General features: G+C 41.2%; 1 protein-coding gene across 3 annotated transcripts in view; it reads right to left on the minus strand.

Moving 5' to 3' along the window:
• Window positions 1-492: 492 nt before the first annotated feature.
• Window positions 493-26,225, minus strand: part of pgap1 (post-GPI attachment to proteins inositol deacylase 1) — a 29,020-nt gene continuing 3,287 nt past the window's right edge. Inside the window, exons 2-26 of one of the 3 annotated variants that reach the window (XM_061692398.1) lie at window positions 24,348-24,501; window positions 23,953-24,128; window positions 22,692-22,863; window positions 22,438-22,598; window positions 20,014-20,066; window positions 19,853-19,919; window positions 19,677-19,782; window positions 19,534-19,592; window positions 19,374-19,457; window positions 16,658-16,707; window positions 16,515-16,566; window positions 16,364-16,441; window positions 15,939-16,014; window positions 15,801-15,874; window positions 15,679-15,730; window positions 15,523-15,592; window positions 15,338-15,443; window positions 12,901-12,939; window positions 12,489-12,673; window positions 12,188-12,418; window positions 9,826-9,961; window positions 9,035-9,085; window positions 8,143-8,330; window positions 5,068-5,172; window positions 493-4,989 (exon numbers count right to left, since the gene is read on the minus strand). In XM_061692398.1, the coding sequence (XP_061548382.1) occupies window positions 4,851-4,989; window positions 5,068-5,172; window positions 8,143-8,330; window positions 9,035-9,085; window positions 9,826-9,961; window positions 12,188-12,418; window positions 12,489-12,673; window positions 12,901-12,939; window positions 15,338-15,443; window positions 15,523-15,592; window positions 15,679-15,730; window positions 15,801-15,874; window positions 15,939-16,014; window positions 16,364-16,441; window positions 16,515-16,566; window positions 16,658-16,707; window positions 19,374-19,457; window positions 19,534-19,592; window positions 19,677-19,782; window positions 19,853-19,919; window positions 20,014-20,066; window positions 22,438-22,598; window positions 22,692-22,863; window positions 23,953-24,128; window positions 24,348-24,501 (2,664 nt within the window). In that variant the 3' untranslated portion in view covers window positions 493-4,850. Of the gene's footprint in view, window positions 4,990-5,067; window positions 5,173-8,142; window positions 8,331-9,034; window positions 9,086-9,825; window positions 9,962-10,462; window positions 10,539-12,187; window positions 12,419-12,488; window positions 12,707-12,900; window positions 12,940-15,337; window positions 15,444-15,522; window positions 15,593-15,678; window positions 15,731-15,800; window positions 15,875-15,938; window positions 16,015-16,363; window positions 16,442-16,514; window positions 16,567-16,657; window positions 16,708-19,373; window positions 19,458-19,533; window positions 19,593-19,676; window positions 19,783-19,852; window positions 19,920-20,013; window positions 20,067-22,437; window positions 22,599-22,691; window positions 22,864-23,952; window positions 24,129-24,347; window positions 24,502-26,225 lie in introns of those variants that run through there. The other 2 variants (XM_061692397.1, XM_061692399.1) reach the window with 2 other exon arrangements.

The raw sequence follows: 26,225 nt of genomic DNA on the forward strand, positions 1-26,225 counted from the left end.
TTTGAGGAGTTTTCTCCTGCATTCCTGCATATCTGCAGTTACATTGAAATAGTTTGTAATTCACCAAACCAAAGGTTGCTATAATTATTATTATTTTTTATAATGATACACTATTGAAAATTGTACCTACACAGAGGAAGCTCAGTTTTGTTGTGGGGGCTGCTTGCTACTTTCGGCACTGATTATCTTGAATCTGTGCAGGGTGCAATGAAATCTCAAGAATATCAAGGCACTCGTATGGTGGCTAAGATCGCTCACAATAAATGCAGACGTCACAACACAACGGCATCAGCAGCGAAAGGAAATGCACCAGTCCCGGGCACAAATACATTCGTGAGAAAAATGTGCTGCCCCCCCCCCGTGTCAGAAACTTCTCCCCACAATTTTTATCTAGGCCACTTTCATTAGTTGTTTTTGTTTGTTTGTTTTACTAATTATTCAGGTAGACCATTTATAAAAAAAATAAATAATAATAATTTAAAAAAAGCCTGATTTTCACTAGTTGTTTTTATTTTTTAATTACACATCAGTTTCAAATTATCCCAAAGGCCGGGTTTGTGGGTTTTTAAAGGGTACCAACAAATGTGTCCATGTGATTAATTCGCCGTGTACGTTTTTCATTTGATTCACATCAAACAGTTGACAAACACAATAGCACAAAAAAACTGTCATTGAGTTACATTGCGTATAGGCCTTAACCATGGAGTACACACAGCGAAGGTACTTCCTGGTTTTCTACACCTGGTTTCACACTGCATGGTTCAAGTGACACAATTAAATTTTTTGGGTTTTCAAGAGGCAGAATTAAAGTACAAAAAAAAATAAAAATAAACACCCGGAATTGGATGTCGGATCAGAAGCAGGCCTCTTCCAAATGTGGCTAAGATTAATAACACATCCACATATGCATTGATACCACAAAACACAAAGAGTTGGCACAACATCACACAGCTTTTTATAGTCATGATTACAGTATACGTTTGTCAACAACATCCAGCGAACGAGTCCCACTTGCTGCCTTTCCAAAGGACGACACGGGTTGGTATTTTTCCAAAGAGGCACTTGAAATTAAATGATTTCACACACCCGGCTCATGTGGTGTAATGTTCGCGCGGTATAGATTAACCCTCTTGCTACATAGTGTAACATTGTTCATCGCTATGAAATTTCTACTTAGCTTCATATGTCCAATGAACATATACAATGTTTCATTTTACATATTTGCAAGTTTAGTTCAATACTGAGATACCAACAATGTCTAGGGAGGATTTAATAACAATTTTGTATTATTAAACACACTCCTGGGTCAACGTTTGTGCTGATCCTGAGAAATGAACGTAGCAGGAGGGTTAAGCAAAGCAGAGAGGCACACAAGTGTTGGACATGCTTCGTGTGTAGTTCATGTGCAGGAAAATATCCAGAAACAGAACTATGAAAAGTAGGTTCTGTCTCCTCTATTTGCAGGATTAATCTTTTGGTCATTTTGTGCATCGGTATTAAAACCAACAATTAGTGATTAGCATCCAGAACGATTAATAAAATTACAATGGAAATGAAGTAACATAGAGTAGTATCGGATGAACGGACAATTTACTGCAAATGCATGTATACAGGATTGGGTTCAGTTTTACATACCTAATAAATTGTGCATTTGTTTGTTTTGGACCCTCCTGTTAATTTTCTCAGGAGCAACAATAACGTTCCTGGGCCAATTTGACCCGGGGCATGTTTCATTATCCAAGCGTCAGAAACTAAAACAATCCCAATAACGTTCCTCATGATTTCAATCAATATTTATAGTTTTACTTTAAAATGGGTAAATTTGACCGGCAACATAATAGGATCGTTAAAACGGGCTAACGAGCACGCCAGATGGTTCAATTAAGGACCGCTACGGACTCACAATGGGCACATTTAACATTATGACACTCCAGCTCATCTCAGTGGTTTCTATTGAATTTCAGGGTACTCTGTATTAGGTAACCATTTAATTCCATTATGTTGAGGGTAAAATTGACTCAATCTTCGGAATGAAACGCCCTCTACTAGGCTTCACAAATATAATCGATTTCACATATTTTCAATGAAATAGTTAGTAATGGAGTTGCTAATGGGAAACAATGTTGATCAGGATTTTTTCCATGTCTGACACTTTTAGACAATGAAACATACATATATTCTTGCTGCAAACCAACAGGAGGGTTAGGAAATTTGAAATGCCTGTTATTAACTACTAAAGCTCGTGGGACATCCAGTTTGTGTTTAAACCACAAAAATTTTGTATGAATGGAAATTGAACACGAAATGGATTTGTGTCGCAATAACCTGAAATAGTTTGATGAGGTTGAACATTAAAAGCACTTGTACATTTTCACGCTTTCCTTAAAAAAAAAGACAGTGTAGTGATTTGTGATCATATCAGTAATAACACATTACTAATAACAGTCACTGTCAATTTAAAAAAAAAATATTCAGGGAATGATTTACTTGGTTAAATATCCACGACACGGACATAGTGTTTTAACCAAACAACCTAAGTAGCATGTACAATTGATGAGACCAGAGAAGCTTCTCAATAAAATAATGTAGTCTTATAACAACGGTAGTCGTGCTGCTTGGCAGGGACTACAAATATCCATTTATCCATCAAGCCTCAGTTGCGTGAAGGAGGCTGCGAAACTGAGCGGAATGCTCTAAGGTCTGACAAATGGCTGAAGATCTACACTCCATTCAGGATCTGAAGGCATCTGGTGTCCACACAGACAGAGGTCAACTGATATTCAACTTTAAGGAGACATATTATGTCACAGTTTTGAAGGGGACATAAAGGAAAACAGCTTTTTATTGCTTGTATATAAATAGTTGGGTGTCTGGAAAGATTGGGTTAAGTAATTTCACACTTGATGGGTTGGGCAGGCACTCCAGTGATCCAACTCTGCAACTGGGGGTTCAGTATCTTAGGATCAGAGCTGCGGGAGAAGAGGCAAAATCTAACCTCCCAAGGAAAAAAGAGGAAGACGAAGAAGGGGAGAGGAGGATGAAAGCGACAGTGATGAAAAGTAGGATTAGGAAAAAGATGAGTGAGAGGAGGACTAGGAAGGAGAGGAGAAGTAGGAGGGAATATAAGAGGAAGACGAAAAGGAGAAGCTATGGAAAAGGAAGAGGAGGAGGAGGAGGACAAGGAAGAGGAAGTCGAGGAGATTGACGAGCAAGAGAAAGAAAAGGAGGAAGAAGAGCAGGAGGATGAGTAGGGGGAAGAAGACAATGACAAGGAAAAAGAAGGATGAGGAGGAGGACAAGGAAGAGGACAGAGGGAGAAGAGGAGACTGAGGAGGAAGAGCAGAAAGACAAAGAAAAGGACTAGGATGATGAGGAAGGACAGGAGAAGGGGACAAGGAGGATAAGAAGGGAGGGGGAAGGATGTGAAGGCTTTCGTATGTTGTACATTTCATTGAGCAGCAATTACTGTTCTGTTCTTCACATGTGGACTACTGTACTGCATTGGCCTGTGTGTGTAAACATGGGTTACTTTGGGTTCTCTCAAGGAATGCATGACAACTGGCAACGGATGAGGCCGAGGTTCAACAGCCCGTTGGTAAAGGCAGTGTAGGACTTTTAACAGTGCATGAACAGCATCACAACACCAACAAAACAAAAAAAACAACAAACAAACAAAAACATTCAAACCACTAAAACTCTGTCGATAAGCTTAAGTATCAGCAGCGTAACACGGTTGCAGAGCTATAGATGTACAGCGGAAGGCAAACTTGGTTCACCAGATTGGTCCTAATTGGCAGCAACTCTTCCACATGCTCTAAGAGTGGAGCTTTTCATGCAAATACAGTGGTCCCTTGACTTACGAGTTTCATTTGCTCAGGAACACAAAGCATTAAGCCGTTCCAGTGCCCCGTTAATCCTTTTTTAATATGAAAACTAGCACTCTACAGTATTGTATTTCAGAAAAACATACAGTAACAACATAATTTAAGAGAATGTAAAGTATTAAACAGTTTGTGCATCATGATTCCATGCTTCAATGCCCATTGAACATTGTACTGCTCCTTATGGTGTGTGTGCCTTTGCCACCAGAAAGAAAGAAGATAGTCTCTTCAAAGCTCAGTAAGCTGCAGTAATACTAGTCATTTTTCACGAAGGATAAAGAAGACAGTGGACACCCGCTGTTCACTGGGGACAGGCACAGAGCCTGACTGCAAATAATTACCATTACGTTGCAATTGCTATAAAATAAATGAAGAAAAAAAAAAAAAAAAAAAAATCAGCTGAGGACCAGGGAATAAAATGCAAATAAGCAGAGGGTTCTGCGAATAAACGGATATCAGATAAAAAAAATATTTAAAAAAAAAAAAAATGCATATAAGCAGGGGTTTCCACAAATAGCAAGGAAAAAATTGTGAATGCTGAACCTCAAATATGCAGGGTTCCACTGCATATACCTGTGTGCATTGCTATAGTGTCTGTCTACATGTTGTTGCACAATTAGTGTTAAAATTTCCGCTGCTTAAAGGGTTGTTGTAGATACTGCAACATCAATGCGAGTTTTGTTCACTCGCCTATGGTGTTTTGCACTGTGTGTTAGCATTAAGCTAGCGGACTTTCTTAAGTTATGTGGTTTGGTTAAATACACAAAATATGTATTTCTGGTTACTCGTAAGTCGGGGTACCACTGTCTATCGAGAAGGCGGTTCACAGAGTAAGGTATGTCTACGGCTCTGCTCCGAGGTAAACAAATAAGACAATATCACCAAGTGTTCACAAAAAGAGCTTCGCGTAGTGGGGCTTGTTACCCCCCAAAAAAAATAAAATAAAATAAAAAACAGAACCAGATACCGTCAGAGGACACAACACAATGCCAAGGGAACGAGGGCTCCCAAGAGGAAGTACATCACTCTGTACAGGTGAAGCGGGGAGAAGATCACCATAGCGACGGACACAGGTAACGGGAGGAAGGATGTAAATTGCAGCAGTTTACTGAATAAAAAAGAAAAAAAAGGTGACGAGCATGTTGGGATGGTGTGGAAGAGTTTCGGGTTTGCAGGTGCATACTACCTGTTGGCGAGCATCAGAGTGTCGCAGTTAATAAGCAGTACGTACACGACAATCAGAGGTACAAAGTACGGCCAACAGGGGTCGGGATCCAGCTGGGTGGAGTACCTGCAAAGGAACCCAGAGCATTGTGACAAAGGTTTTGGATACTCAACTCACTTCACAACAAGCAGCAGTTAGGCAGATAATGAACAGTTCTTAAAAAAAATAGACTTCAAGTTGTTTATTGCCACTCATTGTTGAAGGTTACTCTCAAACCGACGTGGGTGGTAGGTTAATGGAAGACTCAAAACTGCTCGTAGCTGTGAATGTGAGTGCGAATGGTTGTTTGTTTATATGTGCCCTGTGATTGGCTGGCGACCAGTTCAGGGTATACCCCGCCTCTCGCCCAAAGATAGTTGGGATAGGCTCCAGCACACCCGCGACCCAAGTGAAGATAAGGGGTACTGAAGATGAATGCATGTATGAATGTCCCGTCTGTGACATCAGCACTGTGTGCAGTGACACAGACGTAGTTTGTATTACTAACGGACGTCCAATGATCCCCAGTCAGAGCCACATATTGAGTTTTCTGCAATGCATCCAATTTTGCTTGCGTTACAGTATCTCAAAGTTGATGAATTTTGCCCGAAATAGTCTTTCAGCATGGCAGTTGAAAATTTGGATCGCATGTCGCTATCTGTTGCACATTTTGTAATCATTAGTCTTCTTCTACTACTACTACTACTACTATTGGTCTATAGTCCAGAGTAATCCACTTTGCGAGTGAATTCGTGCTTTCTCCAATTTTGACTTACTAGATTTGGCACTTGCTTGAGTTTGGTTTGCAGACACCTCTTAGAACACGTACAGTGACGGCTAGCTCCAGCTTTCTCTGTGCTTACTCCGGCATGTTTTACATTCAGATTGTACAGGAGGATTGAAGTGCTCTGATAGTATGCAAACTCCTTCTTTCGCAGTCTGCACAAAACTACGCTTTTGTCGCGGCTTCCATTTTCCCATTAAATTTGCCTCCCAACTGTCCTTCATCCCCTATTGTGTTAGCCGTTAGCCACATTGAGATATGCACTGATATGTATTGGTAGATACGAAACCCCCATTTAGAGCTCTGTGTCGACTGCGATGCTAAGCTGGGGGGGGGGGGGGGGGGGGGTCGAAGTCTGCCCATTCGCTCTGCATATACGGCAAGAAAACCAAAAGACCAACAATGCGGGTACATTATGCTGCATAGGGCTAACGGATAACATTTTTAACTTTTCTAAAATTTTCTAGCTTTTTTATATTTATTTACAATAATTGTGTACTGTACTAGGTGTTTTAGGCCACATAACTACAAAACAATTTTGTACTCTACAGTAATATGGGTGCATATGACCACAAAAACAAACAAACAAAAAAAAGTACTTCAATGTAACAGACAACCCCTACTAGTTTGTTATATCAAGGTTCCACTTTATATACAGTGTATTAGGGTTAGAATATTTTTGAAAACCATCAAAACGGTTCGGTTCGACTGTTTTGGTTCGGTCACTGTGTGTCCCGTTCGGTTCATAGGCACACACACATTATCCCCCTCATTTTACTTATGTGGCAAAGCAGCGAGGGAATCCTAAAAGCGCTAATACAAACCAAGATGGTGGCACGTATGGTTGCGGTGCTGCGTGTAAGGTGCGTTCGGAATACTATCTGATGCCCCAGCACTGTACTGAGAGTGTACATTCCAACAGCACTCTTGAGTCTCCAAACGGCGTGGACTGGAGGATATTTACAAACGTAATGAGCCTCTGGGTAGCATCGAGACAATGCCCGTTTGTGGCGCTATCAATGGGTTGTGATTTTACATAAAAAACTACATTTCTCAATTCCTTTAAGCTTGTCACATGGACATTTGTTTTTTGCATTTATTTGGCTCCCGGGCAACATTGTAGGTAAGTTTGGGCACATTACCTACAAAATTTATAGCGCAGAAACAAACTTCTAACGATATATAGTTCCTAAGTCCTCCTGAGCTGAAACTATCACGTTAGTGGTCTGCTGGAGGTTATTTTGCAGGGCTCTGGCGGTGTTGCTCCTGTTCTTCCTTACACAAAGGAGCAAGTAGCGCTCCTGCTTCTGGGTTGTTGCCCTCCTATGGCCCCCACCATGTCTCCTAGTGCACTGGCCTGTCTCCTGAAATCGCCTCCGTGCTCTAGACACTGTGCTGACAGACACAGCAAACCCTCTTGCCACAGCTGGCATTGATGTGCCAATCTAGATGAGCTGCACTACGTAAGCAACTTCTGTGGGTTGTAAACACTGCCTCATGCTACATCTAGGCGTGAAAGCAGTGACAAAATACAAAGATGACCAAAAAAATCAGCCGGAAAGGATAAGAAGACAGAAATGGTCTGTGTTCACCACCTGCTGGAACACAGATTTATGCCTTGATCAGAGTATAGGAGTTTAGCCCCGATATTTGCCCGATTAGCTATCGCCGGCGATTTCCCAGATCGGGCCCGACATATTTTGTCGGGAACGACAAACCTCTTGTAGTGTGACATAATACACGACCAATGAATTTGACCCAACGATAGCCCTACGATGCCAAAATGAAAAGTCTAACTTTTGAGTTTTTGGATATCTTTCCTGTAGTGTGACATATCAATGACAACTCTCCGACAGCGCACCTTGACATCGACCAATAGGATTGTGTATTGTGACCAGCACTTCACTTCCCTTGCTCGCCGTTGTCGACATACTGTATGTTATTACTGTACTGTTTTATCAAGTACATTATTATAGAGTAGTATTTTTTTATTAAAACAAACAAAGTTTTGTTGAGTTCTTTGGGGAGGGTGGAATGGATTAATGGCATTTTTATTCATTTCAATGAGGAAAGATGATTTGAAATGTGTTTTAAGTTATAACCTTGGTCATGGAAAAAATTAAATACATATCTCAAGGAATCACTGTAACTTTAACATTTGTCGTGAGATTTTTCTTCACCAATAAAACTCCACTCGGTGACAGTATTACTTTGCAAACACCTTCCTGTGGCTACTGCACTTTCTGTCACATCATAATGGTGAAACATCGTACCTCAGGTTGCGGATCCAGTGGATAAGCGAGGGTGTGCTGAGCATCACAGGTACAGTAAAGAGAGCCGACAGACACAGATGGAGCTGCAGGTCATCTTGGGCCTCCCGTAGAGCCCACTCCGACAGCAGTGGCATGTCATTACTTTCTTTGGCCTCCGGTCTGTAATTTTCTCTGTGGTTCTGAGGTGCCTGTAAACAGTTTCAGGAACGCTAAAGACTTGCTCTTAAAATATTATATTGCAGTTATTGTAATTTCACATTTATAATGGGCTTCTTTTTTTTTTTTTTTTTTTTAAGAAAACTTTTTATCAAAAGTTGATAGAGCGTATTATACATAACTTTGGTGACCACAGTTTTGTGACTTTAAGCAATGGTAAGGTTTTTCCTCTGTAGTGAGCGCCTATGGAGAGGAAAAACGCTTGTCTATAAAATCCAAAATATTTGGGATTACGTTTTGATATTGTCAGAGGTTTTACTGGGCACAAGAACAGATGTCCAAATAAATTTTGGTTATGATTAGTTGTAGCTGCGACTGGCTGGCGATCAAGGTTAGTTGGGCTAGGCACCAGCACGCCCGCGACCCTAGTGAGGATAAGCAGAAAATGAATGAATAAATAAATAATTGCAGTTTTTGCATGTTAAGCTTTTTTACATTAAGCATTTTAGACTGTCCCTACAAAGGAACACAAACATTCGACAAAAAAAAACAAAAACAATTACAGCAGCACATACACACAGAGCAGAATATTTCTTTAAAAAACCTAATAATATACAGACAATAATTCATGTTTTGAGCATATGGATATCAGTAAATCGATGATGGGCTTTATACATAGATTTTAGGGGTGTGTATTATACATGAAAAATTGCGGCATGTGTTCAGTTTGTCTTACCAGATTGAGAATGTGACGCAAGGACCTTTCTGTCATCTGTAGTCTCAGTACCTGGACACACAATAGCAAATATGTTGCAGTGAGTTAACCCTCCTGTTACTGTTAAATGCAGTTAACTCCTGCGAAGCTCCCAAGAATCTGCTAGTAATTGAGGTCCCGTCCAAAAGGTTTATGATCACCTATAGATGCCACAAAATGCCAGTAAAGCACCACATTTGTCTAAATGAAGCTCCTCAACGCACAAACACAAAGTTACCAGAAGATGGCAGCAAAACAATATTTTTATTGCTTGGGTCTGAGCACAAGAACAATAGGCTGTGAACATGTGGGGGCTAGCTGTAAACAGTATTTATATCTTATTAATTACATTTTCAACCATTTCAATCAATATTTAGAGCATTATTTCCTACAGATCATGTTTTAATGAGGATAATTCACTTGTTTTTTTTAATACAGGTTAAAACTAGGGATGTTCGATACCACTTTTTTTCTGGCCGATACTAGTATTCACTCTTGAGTACTAACCGATACTACTAGTACTTTTGATACATGAAATTTCAATTGTGAACAAACACCTCTTTCTTTCTTTCTGACACACGATTATTCACTGATCTGTCAAACCGCCACAGTGTAGCGCCAACAATTGGCGAAGAGGACTTCCTCAATGTAAATTTGTTTTGCCTTAAGTATTGATGCGTGATACCAGCAGCCTTCATAAAGATAATCAAACATAATGCTTCCAAGTCCCAAAAATGTATGTATGACCACATTCTGAGCATCTACACACTTACCCTGTATAGGTGAAACAAATAGGCAGCCATGACTGACAGCACTCCACAGGTTGTCCAGCCCACAACCGTAAGAGATAGCGTGACGAGAACTTGGGTCCGCATTCGCAGAGTGCCGCAGTCTCTTGAGATGGACGGTCTACAACATGGAACAATCATGATCAACAACCCTCCTGTTTGTTTCTTTGGTGGAAAAATATTCATGGGTCAATGTGACCTATTGCATGTTTAACCATCAAAATTGATTTTTTTTTTTTTTCTTAATGCCATTGAGTTCATATTTACATCATCACTCTCACTCTTTTCATTCATTTCATTCTTTGGCAGTATTTGAAAATAAAAATTAAATAATATATGTGGAGAGGAACATTGATAAAATCAACTAATAGGGGCAGGGGCCCTCCAATAGAGCCGATTGTCCGGTACATTGAAACACTTTTTTATGGCCATAAGCACCCATATTACTGTGCAGTACAAAATGAATATCTTGTAATTTTTTGGTGACCTAAAAAGTACAAATATCTGGTGGCCTACAGCACAAATTTATTGTAAATATGAAAACTTTCAAAATGTTTGAAAAAGTTTCAAAATGTATCCAAATTTACAGCTGGTGTGCTTTATGTAGACATTGTTGACGTACTTGCCATTTGCGAGTCGCCTTCATGAGCCACGAAGAATAAGCGCATCCTAGTTGCAACTCTGTCGTCACAGATGAACTGCTGGACAAAATAAATAAATAAAGCGAAAGCTACCTTCAAAATAAAAGCCTACTAATAATAGGCCTACAGGGTCGTCAATGCTACGCATTTATGAAATATTTATATTAAATAAGCTCTCTCTTATAACGCAACCAGTCCACTTCTGAGAGAAAGTAGACTGTCCCAGGATGGCAACCAGCAAGGTTAATTCGAATCTTGAGATGCATTCAACAAATAAAGTTTATTTGAAATTTGCATACATGACTGCAAGTATATAAAGTGGAGGTCTGGCCTGTTGAGTTATTTGGTAGTCAGTAAATAAGAATGTAGAGGTGGCTATTGTTGGCCCAGGATAGCGACAGGCTGTTTACTGGTTTAGTGTAGGCGATTCTGCGATGAAAACGATTCAAAGTGCACCGGCTGTGTCTATCCTTGATCACCTCTGGTGGGATTTCAATTTGTTCTAACTAGCAGTGGTAGGCTATACTGAATTACCATGTCTACTTTACCATTGAACTGCAGTTGTATAAATCAGATACGTACGATTTAAAAATCTGCGATACAGAGACTGAAAAAGTTAACCACAATATGATGCGGGAATAGTGATACACCAAAATGAAAATTCCTCATTGAAACCGAAAACTGAAAATGAGGAAACCAAGCCCGAAAACCAAAACACTGAAATAAACTACTATTTTGATATTAGTAAAATGGCATTTGACTGCAGAGTTGCCCTCTTATATACAAGTTCACTTCAAGAACAATTTGTCTGAATTTCCATATTTTTAAAATTATGTCAACAGCATTACTGCGGGACAGTTATTGCAGTATATTATATAATAGGTTAAAAATAATTCTGCATACTGTTCAATTGCACAACATATTCATTATACTATAATCGTAATCCATCCATCCATTTTCTGAGCCGCTTCTCCTCACTAGGGTCGCGAGCGTGCTGGAGTAGATCCCAGCTATCATCGGGCAGGAGGCGGGGTACACCCTGAACTGGTTGCCAGCCAATCGCATGGCACATACAAACAAACAACCAGATTTCGAAATCGGCAGCAGAACAGAATTTTTATGTATGTGGTGTTCGGTGTTGACATTATCAGAGCACACCACACACAATCTGATCAAAACTGTTAAATGCATGATTTTGTTTTTAATCTTTATGTGTCACAGATAAAAAAATCTTTTAAGATTTGAAAATTTACGTGTGTACCAGGCTTTGGTTGTCGCTCATAGGTAGCTGCGGCATAGCATGCAACAAGCATTCCCCCTTGCTTCGTGACTTGCTGCCTCGACACCGGACGCGAAGCACACTTTCGCCCCTGTGGCTCGGCATCGTATTTAGCCACGTGCCCTGTATCTCGTAAGTAGCTGGGGGGGGGGGGCAACAAGCATTCCCCTTCGCACCCGAACTGCAAAAAGCAGCCAGGTTGGGCTATTGTTCAATGTGGATGCACCATTTATTTTTATTTATTTATTTATTTTTTAAATATTATATGACCGTGGGCTCGCCACAGTTTTTGCTTGTGTCATAACAACATCCTGTTTCGGCCATTTTATTAAACCAAAAATGCACTTTTGGGCAATTTTCAGTCGAAACATTTCACTGGCTGAATTTTCGGTGCATCATTAGTGTGGGACAACGGCAGCGTTCATACCTGTACAGCACAGCTAAGATCAACGAAATTAGCTGCGTAAAGAGTCGGATCAGCATGCTGCCCCAAAATGCCACCGCAGCGCCGAAGATGTAGAGGAGCGGGTGCAGGATGTACGACCATTCTGCACATGGCGTTGTACCGTTGTGAACCGCCGTATCAGGGAAGATGGGAGGGGTGACATCCATCAGGGGAAGGCAAAGCAGCGACCATATGTCTTTGAACCAAGTACAACTGATGGGGAGAGAAGACTTAAACTTCTTCACATTCTCGTACAAACTCACCGCAGCACCACCACACCTACCTCAATAGAATGTGCAGGATATAAACAGACATGTTGACTTTATGTGGTTGCAGGCCTTTGCCAAGCACGAGGCTAATGTCTGCAGGTCTCCCCAACTTCCTGATGGTGGACAGTTGACAACCGCAGGCCAGCAGGAGGGTTACAGTCGTGTACACTGGCACCATGGGGCCGAAGAAGCGCAGGATCTGTGAGAGGAAACAGCTACATTTTCCTGGTAACTGTAAACAGCATGTAAACAACGCAAACGAAAGCTCAGATTATCTGAATAGCCCACTGCAACCCTTCTAGTACGTTTGTTTTATACCAAGAACAAGAATGGTGTGGGGCCAATTTGACCCGGGGCCATCTTTAATTATCCAAAAGTGTCAAAATATTAAAAAAATGAATACCACGAACAAAAAAAGAAAAATACCTGTCCCAACACCTTGGGAAATGACGTCCTCACTGAGACCTGAGAAAAGACAAAACTTTGATTATAGATTATAGAGATCAAGTCAACATAATAATTTTAAAAAATGAATTTAAAATCATTTTTAAAGATAATCGATTGTATCGATACTAGGATATAACGCATTGGCTGCAAGCACAGCAGACTTCATATGGATGAAGCACTTTTAAGAATGAATGATGTAAAGCATTACTCGATTAAGTTGGTTGTCTGTGACGTGGCAGGGAATCATGGGAGTATCAAACAGGCGCTATACAGTGGGCTGGTCTGAGAAGCGAACCACATCTCCCATGATCGACTGTGCAGATCACGGATGATGCGCATACACAATACAGGAAAAGAGACCGGTGCACAGAGCAGAGCACACAACTTAAACTAGTGGAACATTCAGCTAAGCTTTAATCAGATGTATAGACACATTTTGCTTTTGCAGTAATCAGAAGCAGAATTACCTTTATTCATACTCGTATGTTACAAGACACACAAGGTATGTCTTGTCTCCATTTGTTGGAGCCTATCATAACAGCAAACAGCCACTATGACGAAATATACAATTGGGACATAAAAACACGATTGTGGAAAATCATGGAGCAATGTAAGTGTACCACTTGTGTGGTGATTGAGATAATTGAGACAGTTGCGCAAATTATGCAGTCCTTAAGCAATTTAGAGCAATTTAAAGTGACTAATAGTGCAATGATCTGATACAGTGACAATTGTGCAAATGGTGCAGATAATTCTCAAACACGAGTGGCCAATAGTAACCAACAACACAATGCATATAGTGCAGCATGATAAAACAGTGAGCGTACGAATAATGTAGAAGTGTCCCGACAGAGAGTGCAAATTTGTCAGCACGTTGCAATGAAATTTTAAGTTAACTATTTACGAAGTACACGGCAGGGTGGATGACTGGTTAGCACATCTGCCTCACAGTTCTGAGGACCTGGGTTCAAATCCAGCCTCGGCTGTGTGTTTCCTCCCACATTCCAAGAACATGCATGGTAGGTTAATTGAAAACTCTAAATTGCCCGTAGGTGTGAATGTGAGTGCGAATGGTTGTTTATATGTGCCCTGTGATTGGCTGGCGACCAGTCCAGGGTGTACCCCGCCTCTCGCCCAGAGTCAGCTGGGATAGGCTCTAGCACGACCCAGTGAGGATAAGCGGTATGGAAAATGGATGGATGGATGTTTACGAAGTTAATGGCAAGAGGAAATTAGCTGTTGGAATGTCTGCTGGTTTTAGTTTGCATTGTTCATAAGCGCCTAGAGGAGCGAAGGAACTGAAGTAGGTGGTGACTGGGTTGTGGAAGGGTCCAAGAGGATTTTGTATGCCCTTGATTTAGTCCTGTCAGCGTGCAATTTCCCAAGAGTGTGTAGATGGGTACTGATAATCTTTTTGGCGGCCTTGACTGTCCATGGCAGTCTGATTTTATTCTTTGTGGCAGCACCAAACCAGACTTTGATGGATAAACACAGAACTGCTTCAATGACTGGTGTTTAGAACTGCCTCAACAGCTCCTGTGGCAGGCTGTGCTTCCTCAGAAGCCGTAGGAAGTACATCCGCTGCTGGGCCTTTTTGAGGGTGGAGTTGATGTTGGTCTCCTCCTTCATGTCCCGAGAAACAAATTCCTAAGAACTTGAAAGTCTCTACGGTTGACCCAGTGCACTTGGACAGCGTGAGGGGCAGCAGTGGCGAAGGATGTTTCTTGAAGTCCACGATCATCTCTGCCGTCTTGAGTGTGTTCAGCTCCAAGTTGTGTTGGCCATACCAAAGCTCCAGCTGCTCCACCTCCTGTCAATATGCACACTCGTGAACATCTTTGGTGAGGCCAATGACTGTGGTGTCGGCCGCAAACTTCAGGAGTTTAACAGTCAGGTCCGTTGAGGTACAGTTGTTCGTGTAGCAAGAGAAGAGCATGCCAGACTGATCTCGAGACATGAGCAGCCAAATGGTCTCTCAGCTTTTCTGCATCATTTCTTTTTGCAATGTTGTGTTCTTTTGTCAGCTGGATTTGAACCCCGGACCTCAGAACTGTGAGGCGGATGTGCTAACCAGTCTTCCACCATGCCTGCTGTAAACATGGCTGAAAAGGGTTCATTTCACATATTTTTATATGTGCCCTGCGACTGACTGGCAACCAGTTCAGAGTGTAGTCCGCCTTTCGCCCCAAAGTCAGCTGGGCTAGGCTCCAGCGCCCCGCGACCCTGAACAGGATAAATTGTATTGAGAATGGATGGATGGTTAGTAATTAAGTTGATTATGAAACTAACTTTTTTTTTTTCCATTTTGGATACATTTGGATAATGATCAGTGTTCTCGAGAAACTGCCATAACAGGGGGGAGGTAAATTTAATGTGTCTGTGCTCTAAGGATTACCGAAAAGTAGGCATAAACAACCTTATATTGGCAGTTGGGTGCAGTGTGTAGCTGAAGGAGGACACTGGACGCATTGTCCAGACGGTTAGTGTGGAGCATCCCTGAAATTTCCGTCACTGATGGCACACTGGTGGAATAACCACACATAGCAGGTTAAAATGTGAATATGACTGACGACTTAGCACCAGACACTAATAATCACTAACCTGGCTGTTATTAAGGAGTCCTCGAGGAACCACGGTACCTTCATTCTGTAGACACTGGGTGATACACCGACTGACAAATTTAAAAAAACAAAACAGTAAAAGGTTTTCTTTTCACGCCAAAAGATGGCTTACTCAAGAAAAAGTAATATGACTTACCTTTTTGTACCTTACACTGACTTGCAACGTTAATTCTGAAAGCCTGATAGACCTGAATACACAAAATATGTCCACACTGCTGTGACAAAGTCGGGATATGGTGACCATGTCTTGCCAAATACCTGGTGAAAGTGTTGGAGCTCGATGGTGTGGAAAAGTCCACTAAAGTTCACTGTCACTTCGCTGACTGACAAACCTATAAAAATAAATGGTAATGTCACTCATCTTAAATGGCGATCAGAATAGGAAACACAACTCACCTAAGGAGAGAACATGTGGAACAGGGGCCGAAAGAGTCAGCGATTGGTGCCTTTGCCACTCGCACTCCACCGTGAACTGCAATCCACATGATTCAATATCAAGTTAACCATGTAATAACACCATGTAAAACATACACACTGCACCTCCAGAAGTATTGGAACAGTGAGGCCAGTTCTGTTATTTTTGTGGTAGACTGAAAATGTTTTGGCTTGACCTAATGAGGAAGAACTCAACAGTTTAGCTTTTATTTCCAGTTATATACATCTGGATCAACTTTTATTTGAAGGAATGAAGACTGGTCGAGTCAATCTCCAGACTTAAACCCAATAGAGGCAAGGCAGTATTTGTAGCAACAAGTATGCTGCTGACATGTAAAGATGGAAAGATCTATATTTAATAATGTAATTCTGTGTGAAGTACACACCTCTTTGCCATTAAAGTTGGAGGCCGAGACCACCAGATGAGTGAATGAAGACAGGTCACTGAGACTTAGCGTCAAGACCTGAATAGAGTAAGAGAAACCACATCAACACCCACCAACAGCAGAACTCTGACTGGCAATGTGCTTTAATGACCTTATAAGGAGGGAGAAGCTCAGCCCCCTTGGACAAATCCACCGTGTGCACACTGTGGAAAGAAAGACTTCTACTGTGCTACAGGACAATGACAATATTACATGTGGAATGTTAAAACTGGTGGACTATAATTGCATGCTTACCATGAAGAACCATTCCGGTGCACACAGCCGTACACCCAGCTGGTCATGTCCTGTTGTACAGCAATGAATTAGAGTAAATCTACACTTTTATTGAGATTACATTCTCAATTGAGATTTCTCAGTTGTGATGGTATACAGTGGGTACGGAAAGTATTCAGACCCCCTTAAATATTTCACTATTTGTTATATTGCAGCCATTTGCTAAAGATCATTTAAGTTCATTTTTTAATGTACACACAGCACCCCATACTGACATAAAAAAATGAATTGTTGAAATTTTTGCAGATTTATTAAAAAAGAAAAACTGAAATATCACACAGCCATAAGTATTCAGACCCTTTGCTGTGACACTCATACTTAACTCGGGGGCTGTCCATTTCTTCTGATCATCCTTGAGATGGTTCTACACCTTCATTGGAGTCCAGCTGTGTTTGAGTATACTTATTGGACTTGGTTAGGAAAGCCACACACCTGTCTATATAAGACCGTACAGCTCACAGTGCAAGTCAGAGCAAATGAGAATCATGAGGTCAAAGGAACTGCCTGAAGAGCTCAGAGGCAGAATTGTGGCAAGGCACAGATCTGGCCAAAGTTACAAAAAAATAAATAAATCTGCTGCACGTAAGGTTCCTAAGAACACAGTGTCCTCCATAATCCTTAAATGGAAGACATTTGGAACAACCACAACCCTTCCTCGGCCTGGCTGTCCGGCCAAACTGAGCAATCGGGGGAGAAGAGCCTTGGTGAGAGAGGTAAAGAAGAACCCAAAGATCACTGTGGCTGTGCTCCAGAGATGCAGTCTGGAGATGGGAGAAAGTTCTAGAAAGTCACCATCACTGCAGCCCTCCACCAGTTGGGGCTTTATGGCAGAGTGGCCCAACGGGCGCCTCTCCTCAGTGCAAGACACATGAAAGGAGTTTCTTAAAAAAACACCTGAAGGACTCCAAGATATTGAGAAAAAACATTCTCTGGTCTGATGAGAACAAGATAGAACTGTTCTTAATTATGTGTGGAGAAAACCAGGCACTGCTCATCACCTGTCCAATACAGTCCCAACAGTGAAGCATAGTGGAAGGAGCATCACCTGAAAATGGCTGTCCACCAAGGTTCACATCCAACCTGACAGAACTGGAGAGGATCTGCAAGGAGGAATGGCAGAGGATCCCCAAATCCAGGTGTGAAAAACTTGTTTCATCATTCCAAAAAAGACTCATGGCTGTATTGGCTCAAAAGGGTCCTTCTACTAAATACTGAGCAAAGGGTCTGAATACTTAAGGCTGTGTGATATTTCAGTTTTTCTTTTTTATTAAATGTGCAAACATTTCAACAATTATGTTTTTTTTCTGTCACGATGGGGTGCTGTGTGTACATATGAGGAAAAATTTATTTAAATGATTTTAGCAAAAAGCTGCAATATAATAGAGTGAAAAAATTATAGGGGTCTGAACACTTTCCGTACCCACTGTATTATACAGATACTAGATGACTGTACATGTTAAAGTTAAACTCTTCTATTGAGATGACATTTTCAATGAGGATTGCTCAGTTGTGATGGTATATTATAGAGATACTCGATGACTGTACGTTAAAGGAAGATATATCAACACTATCAGGCAGAATCCTTGGATCTCCAAAATCACTTCTCTTCAGGAAATAAAAACAAAAAAACAAAAACAAAAACTCCAGCTTTCCACATTGAAGTCTGTGTCCTCCAACCAAACAAAAAGTCTAATTCTTCACAAAAGCAAAACGACTGTGGTGACATTATCTTCTCAAACAGTTTTTCAAAGGTCGCAGAGCCGTGATTGATTCAAGAAATAAAATGATGGGCTGACTAAGCCGTGTAATTGGCAGAACTGAATCTGTACGCATTTACCTTCATGGTGGACCAGCTCCTTCTGCACTGTACCATGACAACATTCCATGTTTTTGTTTTGTTTTTTTAAACATGCTTATATTCAAATGTATCTTAACTAGTTTCTAGTGCTACGAACAACTCAGGTGATTCGGACTGACTCTCGACTCCCAATTAAAAAACTAACGCCAAATCAGAATTTTTGCGTTTGAATGAAAACGGGTCAAAGAATAAAATACTTCTACGTTTATTCTGACAAGTGCTGCATGCATTAAAAAAATAAGAATAAAAAAACAGCTCTCCGCTGAAGGAGGCTCGCACGTTTAGCCTCGCTCTCCAGTGAGCTGCACGGATAACATGGAAGCGCCTCAACGGAAGCTGAAAGGAAGCCATCGCTGGAGAAGGCGAACGCGGCACAGCGGCAGATTTAATGGGACAAAGTTGATCCAACACAGATATATATATTCATGATACAGGTATCACTTTAAATTGATTGATAATGCATAAAAATAACAGATGACGTGGGGACAGAACAATAGTATTGATTTGCACGCACGCGTGCGGACACACACACGCACGCACACACACACACACACACACCCCCCAGCGAGCAGCGTGCCCAATTACACTGCACACCAAACAAAATATTGGTTGTTAAATTTCCCAACTTGATTAGTGGGCCGGCACTCCAGAGACTTGACTATTTGTAATCAAGCAATTAAGAAGTACATTTGTCATAATGTCCCTTTTAACAACTTACAATAGTATTAGCATCCATCCATCTCCAATACTGCTTGTTCTTTAGAGGAGTTAAACTATCAGAACATAACAGAGTGGCAACAATGTTTCTGCAAAAGTCACCTGGTTGCTGCTCCGACAGTGGAAATCACTGTAAGCCTTCCTACGACTTGAAAGGGCAAACATGAAGTATTTGACTTCTACTTCCTGGAAGCACAGTAAGTCCAGTTACACAGAAAAGGCAGCAAATGTCTTTAATGTACTGGACTAAGGTATGCAGTACCTTTGGTGTGGTATATGCTAGACGCAAAGTGTTCACTTCACTCCATGCCTCTGGAGCATCTGTAATAATCCAAAAGGGTTCAAATTACTATAAAGAAATTAACGTGACTGAATGTGACTCCATCAGGTGAACAGAAAACTAACCTAGCATGGAGACAGAGGCTTCTTGAGTGTCCCCCAACATTCGGACAGGGTGTCGAATGAAATGGTGGTTAAGTACAGCAATCTTCTTAGCTGGGTTGTCTGTGAACTATAAAAAAAAAAAAAGAACAAAATGTATCCTCAGAAATTTAAATTCAAATGTATCAGCCACAACGAACCTGTCTGGTTTCTGGATCGACGAGGTCAAAGAAGGCCCTGACAGTAGCGAGAACGAGCTCTTTGCACCTGAAAAAAGGCATACAGTGTGCTTGATATCTTCATTAAAAAAATAATAATAAATAAATAAATAAAACAACTACAGAGCAAATGTGTCCTTTACCACACAATGGATAGGTGGTCAGTGGAAACCCAGGTCCTAGGAACTGCAGTGGCCTTGGGAAGAAAAAAAAAAAAAGTATGGAAAGGTATGCAATGGCATTTTATTATTTTTGACTATATACGCCAGCACAAAGTGATTGAAGAGCAGACTTCAGGTTACACTGCAAGAGTTTTCACCAAATTAGAGCATTTGGTTATTACAGATATTACATACAGAAGTTTCTAATTGCTGACTTTGATTTCGTCTTCGGTAAAATGCAGCCCTATGGGGGGCACAAGCCAGTGCAAACTGTAGACCGGTCCCAAGCCTGGATAAATGCAGAGGGTTGTGTCAGGAAGGTCATCCATCTTGAAACTTTACCAAACAAATATGAGCATTCATCCAAAGAATTCCATACCGGATCAGTCGTGGCCCGGGTTAACAATGTCTGTCACCAGTGCCGTTAACCTACAGGGCACCAGTGGAGATTGAGCTACTGTGGGTCAAAGACGAAGGAGAGGTGGAAAATGGGTTCTTCGGCAGAAAGAGAAGAGGAAAGCACAGAGCCTAGAACTGAATGTGACTTTGCAAAAATAATGGAAATGGCTGTAGTGAACACTTTCTTCCGGAAGAGGCAGGAATATAGGGTGACCTAAAAGTGTGGAGGTAGAAGCACGCAGGTGGATTACATGTTGTGCAGACGATGTAATCAGAAGGTTACTGACTGTAAGGTAGCGGTAGGGGAGAGTGTGACTAGACAGCATAGAATGGTGGTGTGTAAAATGACTCTGGTTAGATGAGGTTAGACTGGAGTCCCCGTGGACCATGACATTCGCAGATGACATTGTGAGCTACAGTAAAATCAGGGAGCAGGTGGAGGAACAGTTAGAAAGGTAGAGGCATGTACTGCAAAGGGGAGTAATGAAGATTAGCCAAAGTAAGACAATATATTTGCATAAATGAGAGGGGTTGAGGGGGAAGAGTGAGCCTACAGGGAGACGAGAGCGAGGGTGGGGGACTTTAAATACTTGGGGCCAACAATCCAGAGCAATGGTGAGTTGGGTAAGGAAGTGAAGAAATTAGTCCAAGCAGGTTGGAAGGGGTGGGAGGAAGGTGTCAGGTGTGTTATGTGACAGAAGAGTCTCTGTTAGGATGAAGGGCAAAATTTATAACACAGTAGTGAGCCGGATTATGATGTACAGATTAGAGACAGTGGCACTGAAGAGACAACAGGAAGCAGAGTTGGAGGTGGTGGAAATGAAGATGTTGAGATTCTCTCTAGGAGTGACCAAGTAGGATAAAATTTGAAATTAGCTTATCAGAGGGACGGCCAAGGTCAGAAGTTTTGGAGACAAAGTTAGAGAGAGGAGACTTCAATGGTTTGGACACGTCCAGAGGAGAGAGCGTGAGCATATTGGTAGAAGGGTGATGAGGATGGAGCTGCCAGGTAAGAGAGATAGAGGAACACCAAAGAGAAGGTTGATAGGTGTAGCGAGGGAAGACATGAAGGCAGTTGGTGTTAGAGAGGTGGATGCAGGAGATGGGCTTACATGGAAAAGGGTGACATGCTGTGGCAACCCTTAACGGAAAAAGAAAAAAAAGAAGAAGAGATTTCATCTTCGGTAAGCATGCTCTATTGGATTTTCATCGAGCAAACTTGAGTCTCAAGTTGTTTTTCCACAGCTTCAGTAAGTAAAATGCCTGCTCTGTTTAGATTGTGAAAATAACAGCCTTGAGTTGTTTTTCCACAAGAGACAACTATGTTAATTGAGTTTGCCTTCAATAATTGAAAAACATGCTCTATTGCGCAGGTGTCAAACTCAAGGCCCGGGGGCCAAATCTGGCCCGCCACGTCATTTCATGTGGCCTGCGAAAGCAAATCATCTGTGTCAATTTCGATGATTCTTGCTCAAATTCTCATAAAATAATAACAATAGTATCGTTGAGACATTGCAAGCATTTTCTGTTTACAGTAACTTGAACAATAGTTGAACAAACTATTATCCTTGATTTCTGATTTCCAAACTAGGTATCCATCATTTTTTCGTGTGTATGTAATAATATTATGAGGTGACTAAACATTTATATGGTTTCACAGTCTACGGCCCTCTGAGTGAAACCATGACGACAATGTGGCCCGCGACAAAAATGAGTTTGACAGACCTGCTCTATTGGATTTAGACCGGGCAAATTACTGCCTGGAACATTATCTTTTTTCTGCAAATTCAAAGATAGATTTTCAAATTCATGATAAAAAGAAAGAAAAATACAGCCAGCATAAGGTTTGTGCCATGTTTTTCTAGATTTTTAAGATTTTATCAGTTAATTTTGACCTGCAAGATAGCAGGAGGGTAATTAAATTAATTGCATACAAGGCAAAAACCTAACTTTTATCACTGTCCAAATATGTGTGGATCTAATTTTTCCATTATTTATTCAACTCACCACCAGGGACAATTTACTCGGGTCTCCCGGAAGACAGGGTAGAGAGATGAGTCCAGAGCGCACTTGGTAATCACGGTGACCACCGCCAACTGATAAGACCGTGACGTTCCTCAACTCATCTGCCTGCTTCACCCACTTTTTCCTCAGTGAAGAATAAAAATCTGGCACCGAAGACAGAACAGGAGAAGACAAAGGGGTAAAACGAAGCTACATACTGTACAGTATCATCCGTCTAGCCAGAGAATTCCTCTTACCCAGCAGGTATGGGTCCAAGACGAGCACTGGAGCGACGTGAGGGGACGCCTGGGTGATGATAAGACGGACCCGGTTGGTGTTGAAGTGGGGCAACATGAACAGCGCCCGAGCCACCACGCCGCCCATGGAGTGGCCCACAAGTACCACGCTCTGGGGAGGAGTCTTCAGGTGCTAAAAAACAAAATGACTGTTAAAACCTTGAAGGAAAGCTACAGTAGTTCTTCGTTTATCATGTGTGCTATGTGCCAGAACCCCTAGCGATGGACGAACATCCGCAAAACAGCGGCCATAGATTTATTTTATCATTTATATATATTTTAAAGTTTTATGCATTAGACCAATGCAAAATATGCATGTGAAGTGCAGGTATTATTTTTGTCCACTTGGGGTCACCATCCTCACATTGTGCACTGTAGTATCTGTGACTTTGAATGTGTGTGGCTTTAAAACGTTGTACCTAGCCTATTGAGTGACGTGGGTGTAAACGAAGAAGAATATAGTTAGCTGTCATTAGCTCAGGTTAGCCAGTCTTCTGCGCGTAGCGTTCCTTGGCGTCAGTTGTGGCCATAGCAGCTATTGTATGACTATGTATTTATTTTGTTACCATTTATTCAATGACGCGATTAAAAATTCACTGGCTGCTGTGTCTATCCTTGACCACATTACAATCTTTTGTAACTAGGAGTGCTAAGCTATATTAGCAAACAATATTTATGTAATAGTTGGGGTTCAAAGACATGCGGTTCTGGAAGTCAGTTGTGCTTTGCAGTAGGGTTGCAGTAGGAACCCTTCTCTGCCAGGTCATGCTTATTGCTACATGAGCCTACTGTAACATTAGTCCATTTTGAAAAATTATCCCCACAAATTCCCACAATATAGCAAAAAAAACCGCAATATATAAATGGTAAATGGACTGTATACCGCTTTATCTACACCATCACAGTGCCCAAATGTATGTATGTATATGTACAATTTGAAAATCTGCAATAAAGTGAAACCGCAAAAAGTGAACCATGATATGGCAAGGAACGACTGCAGCATGGAAAATTTACTTTTTAATGTTTTGTATCTAGATACATACAGTAAGTTGGATCTGTGGAGTGTCTGCAAGCAGCCAGCAACAGCACACACTCACCTAACTGTGCTGTAACTCATGATCCTTGGGATATTTTGACAAAAATTAGATAATATGCCTCCTTTCTTGGATGAAGGTACTGTAACATGTAACAAATGACAAGTGGATAGTATTTTAGGCCCGACCTTGTAAAGTTTCAGGATGGCCTTGATGCTCTCGTGCAGGAAGTGTGTCTGCTGCCATAAACTGCCACCGTACAAGGCCACCATTTCTTCGTTGAAGTCCACGGTGAACACGTTGAAGTGGAGACCCCCTTCTGCACGCTCCGCCTTCCTTAACGCCACTGAGCCGAGAGAACGAGCTTCGAAGAGATAAAAGATCAAAACTTCGACAAAGCGGGGTACACACAAACTGACAATCAGGCCAGGTTTGAGCACTTTCCCTTGCTTGCAAAAAAGTCAACCTTGATAAAGCCTTATTATTGAAGGATTGTTGGTTAATATGTTAAAGAAAATTTTATTCATGTAGCCCACTTAATCTTGGAAAAAAATAATTTCATCTGTTCAATGAGTGCGTTTACCTTGCTTGTAGCTTCCTGCATTTCCAGGCAAAAAGAGCACAGGGGCGCCAAAGAGCTGAAGCTCACGGGTTTCCTGGGCGTACAGACCCTCACCATACAGATAGAGCCCATACGCTGGGTACAGTCTGGCCACACGGCGAGGCAACGCCACACGCTAAACACAGACATGGATTTAAGTTGTGTATTACCACAGTGACACTCATTGTTCATTCCTATATAGTAATCACCCACTATATTGCGGGTCACCTATTGCAGTCCCACTATATTGCGGACGTCCCCTACAGTGCCGTGAAAAGGTATTGGACCCTTCTCAAATGTTATTTTTTTTGCATGGTTTCCACACTTTATTTAAGATCATCAAACAAATGTAAATAGACAAAAATAACCCAAGTAAACATAAAATGCAGTTTTTAAATGATGATGTTATTTATTAAGGAAAAAAATTATTCAGCGCTACCCTTGCCCTGTGTGAAAAAGTAAATGACCCCTAAAGCTAATAACTGGTTGGGCTAACCTTAGCAGCAAAAACTGAAATCAAGCATTTTCGATAACTGGCAATGAATCTTGAACATCTCTGTGGAGATATTTTGGCCCGCTCTTCCTTGCAGAATTGCGTTAATTAACCAACAATGGAGGGTTTTAAAGCATGAAAAGCCTTTTTAAGGTCATGTCACAGCATTTTAATCGGATTCAAGTCCGAAATTTGACTAGGCCACTTTTTTATATATAAGCGATTCAGAAGTTGACTTGATGGTGTGTTTAGGATCGTTGTCCTGGTGCAGAATCCAAAGTGCGCTTCAGCTTGAGGTCACAGAATGATACACAAACTTTCTCCATCAGGATTCTCTAGTAAAGAGCAGAATTCATGGTTCCATCAATCACAGCAAGTGGGCCAGGGCCTGACGGAGCAAAGAAGCCCCAGACTACCACACTATCACCATGTTTGACTGCTGGCATGATGTTTTTTGTCTGAAATGCTGTTACATTTATTCCAATGTAACAAAAGACACATCTTCCAAAAAGTCCAACTTTCGTCTCTTCAGTCCATAGAATATTCTCTCAAAGGTCTTAGGAAGCATTCAGAAGGTTTTTTTTGTCTTTTTTTGTTTTGTTTTTTCAAAATTAAGATGAGCCTTTACGTTGTGTTTGGTCAGCAGTGGTTTTCATCTTGGAATTCTGCCATGGATGCCATTTTAGCCTAGTCTCATCCTATTGTTGAGTCATGAACACTGACCTTAACCGAGGCAAGGGAGGCTTGCAGTTCTTAAATGTTAACCTGGGTCCGGTTGTAACCTCCTGGATGAGTCATTGCTGTGCTCTTGGGGTTCTTTTTGTAGGCCAGCCACTCCAGGAAAGGTTCACCACGGTTCCGTGTTTTCTCCATTTGAGGATATTGGTTCTCACAGTGGTGCGCTGGAACCCTAAAGCTTTAGAAACCCTTTCCAGACTGATACATGTCAATTACTTTATTTCTCATCTGTTCTTGAATTTCTTTGGATTGTGGCATTTTGTTGTAGCTTTTTGAGATCTTTTGCCCGAGTTCATTTTTTTCCCCCAAACAGATTCTATTGAAGTGATGTCTTAATTGAACATGTCTGGAGGTAATCAGGCTTGGGTGTGGTTAGTGAAAAGGAAGCAAAATTAACCAGTAAATTCATTATTTAACAAGATGGACATTACACACAGGGCCAGGTAGCTTTGATTTTTCTTTTCCCTTAATAAATAAAAGCACTATTTAAAAACAACATTTTGTTTACTTGGGTTATCTACTGTTTTCTGTCAAATGGCTGTCTGTTGTCGTACAAGAGCGGCTCCAACTACCGGAGACAAATTCCTTGTGTGTTGTTTACCTGCAAATAAAGATGATTCTGATTCTGA

This window comes from Phycodurus eques, chromosome 12 (assembly GCF_024500275.1).
Source record: "Phycodurus eques isolate BA_2022a chromosome 12, UOR_Pequ_1.1, whole genome shotgun sequence".
In the NCBI taxonomy this organism is placed as follows: domain Eukaryota; kingdom Metazoa; phylum Chordata; class Actinopteri; order Syngnathiformes; family Syngnathidae; genus Phycodurus; species Phycodurus eques.